The following is a 5,277-nucleotide window of genomic DNA, read 5'->3' on the forward strand; positions in this document are numbered from 1 at the left end:
GGACTCAGGCATTACAAGTCTAAGAATAATGCTCTTTTAAATGCATCATTCTCCCTTCCAATTGGTAGTGGCTGTATTAGAGATGATGGAAAATAGACATTTTCCCTCAGAAAAGGAAAGCCAGTAGGCATCTCTGTAAGGACTAACATCTTTCTGATGGTTCCCATTTCCAGATGTTTTCAGGATTAGTCCCAATAAGGCCAAGTTCTGTCTCATCATGAATGAATGGGCCTGTAACAACTCAGATGGCTCTCCCACCTCCTTTTACCTGATGGGCATCCCCTCCCTCCCAAAGTTCCTCTTCCTCCCTGTCTTTTTCATCTTCCTTATCCTCTATCTCCTTGTCATCACTGGCAACTCCCTGATCCTGGTAGCTGTGGTGATTGACTCCAACCTTCACAAGCCCATGTACTTCTTCCTGACCAACCTCTCAGTGCTGGACATCCTCTTTACCACAACTACCATCCCCAGGATGCTCTCTCTCTTCTTGTTAGATGACCGAATCCTCTCCTTCCCAGCCTGCTTCCTGCAAATGTACTTGTTCCATGGCTTCTCCTGCTCTGAGGCTTTTATCCTGGTGGTCATGGCCTATGATCGCTATGAAGCTATCTGCCACCCATTGCACTACACAGTCCGCATGTCCCCACAGGTCAATGCCAAGCTGGCAGCTGGTGCTTGGCTAGCTGCCCTCCTGCTGCCCATCCCAGCTGTGGTCCAATCATCCCAGATGGCCTTTGGCACCCTGGCCCAGGTCTTCCACTGCTTCTGTGACCACCTGGCTGTTGTACAGGCCTCCTGCTCAGACCCCACCTTCCAAACATTCCTGGGTTTCTGCTGTGCCATGACTGTCTCCTTCATGCCTTTGCTGTTGGTGGTCCTATCCTATGCTCGAATTCTCATCTCCATCCTGAAGATCAGCTCAAAGGAGGGCCGGTCGAAGGCCTTCTCCACCTGCACATCCCATCTCCTTGTTGTTGGCACCTACTATACATCTATTGCTGTGGCCTATGTGGCCTACAGGGCTGACCTTCCTGTGGACTTCCACATCATGGGGAATGTGGTATATGCCATCCTCACACCTGTGGTGAACCCCCTCATCTACACCCTGAGGAACAAAGATGTCAAAGCAGCCATCGCAAAATGCATGAGCCATTGGGGCAGAGGTTACCGTTGAAGTCCTTGATGATGATGGCAATAATAACAGTAATACCTAACATTTATATGGAATTTATTGTGTGTCAAGCACCATGCTAACTGCTATACAATTATTTTCTCATTTGCTCCTCACAACAACCCAGCAAGGTAGGTACTATTGTTATCCCCGTTTTACCAATGAAGAAACCGAGGCAAAAAGAGATTAAGTGACTTGACCAGTGTCACACAGCTAGTAAGTGACTGAGGCTGGATTTGAACTCAAGTCTTCCTGACTCCATGCTTGCCCTCCACCCATACCTATCTGCAGAGCCACCAAGATGGAAAACATGGAAAAGCTGTGTATGCCTAGCAACTGTCAGGCCTCCCACCAGATATTACCAATTAGTTGAAAAGTTAACGGGCCCATTTGTTAGGTCTTTACATTTCTTGGACTCAGCTAAAAGAGACCTTAGAATGTAGCTCATCCTAGACTTTTATTTTACATTTTCCTAGATAATGGAAATAATAAGCTTTCAAGGTCACAGAAGTTGTAAGGAGCAGAACCAGGGCTGGCATTCAGATCCTCTGACTCCAAATCCAGCATTTTCTCACCCAAGAGACCTACAAACATCAGTCAGCCAGCATAATGAATAGCTGTCTGACTGTGCCCACTCTCTCATTCCCCACAGTTACTCAGTGCAATCCCTGTTCCAGCCAAATTGGTCCACTTTGTAGGCCCTCAACCTCCAAGGCTCTTTGCTTACAATGATCCCTATGGTCTGAATATCTTCTTTCTCTTCCCCTCACTTACCCAGCTTTTAAATCTGCTTCCAGAAAGCCTTCCGTGATATCCTTATCAGTAAAGCACTTCAGATAATACTGTGTTTCCCCCAGCCTTATGTGCTTATGTTATACGGTATACTGTATTTATCTGTGTTAATGTCTTGTCCCCCTACTGGACTCTCAACCCAAGGAGGGCAGAGACCATGCACTGCCAAACTTATATAAATGCCAGCTATTGTTCCTGCTGTCATTGCTGTCTTCTGACCTTTGTATCTACCCTGGTGATGAAAGCACCAGCTCTGTCCACAGCAAGTGTTGAATAAATGTTTATCCAACAAACCTTGAATAAACATCAGGAACACCTAGAGGCAAATGGCATTCAGTCTAGGATCTTGTTTCAGATATTCCCACAGGAGGATAAAAAAAGAATCAGCTCCCATTTCTTTAGTACCTTTAGGTTTCTGATGGGCTTTCCTCATGACAACCCCATGAAGGAGATAGTATGATATTATTGTCCCCATTTCAAAGATAAGGAAGCTAAGGCTCAGTGATATATCCAGCATCACATGGCTAGCAAATGTGGGAGCCAGGATCTGAACTCAGGTCTCTTAACTCTAAGCCCAGTGTTCTTTCCACTATATGGTACTGTTTCTCTTCAGCAATACAGATTTCCTGTTTCTATGTTTATAGTGATTTAGTATTGACAGAGTAACATTGGTATTATAAGGTAACCCTTAGCCAGGGGTGGGGAACCTGCAGCCTTGAGGCCACATGTGGTCCTCTCTCTAGATCTTCAAGTGCAGCCTTTTGACTGACTCCAAACTTCACAGAACAAACCCCCTTAATAAAAGAATTTGTTCTGTAAAACTTAGACTCAGTCAAAAGGCCGAACCCAAAGACCTAAAAGGTGCCTAAGGCTTAGGCGCTAGGTTATAAATATCAAGCTCCCTTGATTACCACAGGCTTCTGAGTTATAAGGGACATCAGAGGCAGGAATCTTTACAGAAACCCCAGCAAGTGATCATTCAGCTTGTGGTAAAACAGCTCCAGTGACAGGGAGTTCACTACCTCACAAAGCACTCCATCCACTATTGGAAAGTTTTGATTATCAGAAAGTTCTGAGTCCAAATTAATCTACATGTGATACTTTCACATTGTTCTATATTTTTCCTCTGAAGCCACACAGAATGAATTTAATGAGGACTGTATAAAATTTGGAATCTAAATGCTAAGTACCCTTCTGATAACAGAAGGGTCTAGATTAAGCTACATCTTTAAGACAACTCTCAGAAAATTCATAAAAAGCAGAGTATGGCTTGAGAGACAATAGGACCTTCTTGAAATTACCTGTCAGATCTATGGATAAGGGAAGAGTTTATAACCAAAGTAGAGATAGAGAGGTTCACAGGTGGTAAAATGGACAATTTCGATTACATAAAATTTAAAAAATTTCTGCACAAACAGAACCAATACAGTGAACATAAGCCAAAATAGAAGAAAAGAAGGAAACCAGAGGAAAATATATTGCAAATTTCCCTCATAGAGGTCTTATTTCTCAAATACGTAGGGAACAGAGGCTAATTTATAAGAATAAGAGCCATTTCCCAATTGATAAGTGGTCAAAGTGTATGAACAAGCAATTTTCAAAGGAAGAAATCAAGCCACCTATAATCATATGAAAAAAGTTCTAAATGACTAATAATTAGAGAATTGCAAATTAAAACTACTCTGAAGCATCATACCCATCAGATTAGCTAAGATGACAGAAAAGGAAAATGATAAATGTTAGAGGGGATATGGGAAAATACATATATTAATCTACTGTTGATGGAGCTGTGAATTAATCCAACTGTTCTGTAGAGCAATTTGGAACTCTTTCTAAAAACTGAAAAACTATTTGACTCAGCAACACCACTTCTAGGTGTATACATCAAAGAGATCAAAGAAAAAGCAATCGGATCCATATGTACAAAAATATAATGCCTCTTTCGTGGTGGCAGAAAATTGGAAACTAAGGGGATTGTCCATCAATTGGGGAAAGGCTGAACAAATTGTGGCAGATGATTGTGATGGAATGCTACTGCGACATAAGAAATTATAAAGGAGCTAGTTTAAGAAAAACCTATGAAGACTTGTATGAAATGATACAAAATGAAGGGAGCAGGACCAGGAGAATAATTATCACAGTAACACTAACATTGCAACAAGAATCAATTGTGAAAGACTTGGTAATTGATCAATACAATGCTCCACCATAATTCCAAAGGGCTCATGATGAAAATGCTATTCACCTTCAGCAAACTAAAGTACTCAAATTGAAACATTTTTTTCTCTTTCTTTTTCTTGTTTTTGTTTTTTTTTTCAGAACATTAGTAATGTAGAATATGTTTTATATGACTTTATATGTATAATGGGTTGTATTTCTTGCTGTTTCAATGGGTGGAATAGAGATGGAGGGAGGGAGAAAATCTGGAACTGAAAATAAAAATAAAATTGAATTTCAAAAAGAGGGACAATAGGACCTTCTTGTCAATGGATTTGAATGGGATCTTACAATAATAGGCTTTGCAAATACATATGCGTGTGTAAGTATGTATGTATACATATGTGTATGTGTATGGTACTTTTCACAGATTCTTAGAACCAAGATTGTCAGAGCTGGAAGGGGCCTTAGAACATAGAATGTCAGAAAGAGAAGAAGAATGTTAGAGTTGGAAAGGACTTTAGAACATAGGTTGTTAGAGCTAGAAGGGAACTTAATTTAAAATTATTCAGATTTTAATAGTTCTTTGAACTTTGCAAAGTACTTTCTTCAGAACAATCCTATTACATAAGCAATATACTCTAAGTATCATTGTTTCTGTTTTACCAACGAGGAAAGTGAAGTTCTGGTTGTTTTAATGATTTGTCCAGTGTTACAAGCTGATACATGTCTGAAGCAGGACTCAAGCTCATGTATCCTTATTTCAAGGCCAGCATTCAGCTAAAGAAAAGATCTTGACAACATAGAAAGTTATAGCTAGAAGGGACCCAAAACATCAAATGTTTAAACTGGAAGGGGCCTTAGAATTCATCTAATCCAAACCTGTCTTTTACACTGGATAAACTGAGTCTCAGAAGGAATAAAATGACTGCTGAAGGGAGTTCCACTGTATGCCAAATATAGAGCTGGAATTTGAATGGAGAACTCTTGACTACCAGTCCAGGGTTCCTTGAGCCATACCTCACTACTCCTTTGCTTCTGTATACAACAGAAATGACACATAAAGAGAGACCTGAATACAGAATAAGCATATCCTAAACTCTCATCTCTATGCCTTTGTACTAGTCATCCCACATTCCTAGAATACATTCCCTCTA

General features: G+C 40.7%; 1 protein-coding gene across 1 annotated transcript; it reads left to right on the plus strand.

Annotated features, from left to right (window-relative positions):
• Nucleotides 1-217: 217 nt before the first annotated feature.
• On the plus strand, nucleotides 218-1,174 carry LOC118836733 (olfactory receptor 2AT4-like). The gene has a single exon (XM_036743930.1). The coding sequence runs from the start codon at nucleotides 218-220 to the stop codon at nucleotides 1,172-1,174; it is 957 nt and encodes a 318-aa protein (XP_036599825.1).
• Nucleotides 1,175-5,277: the final 4,103 nt, after the last annotated feature.

This window comes from Trichosurus vulpecula, chromosome 2 (assembly GCF_011100635.1).
Source record: "Trichosurus vulpecula isolate mTriVul1 chromosome 2, mTriVul1.pri, whole genome shotgun sequence".
In the NCBI taxonomy this organism is placed as follows: Eukaryota; Metazoa; Chordata; class Mammalia; order Diprotodontia; family Phalangeridae; genus Trichosurus; species Trichosurus vulpecula.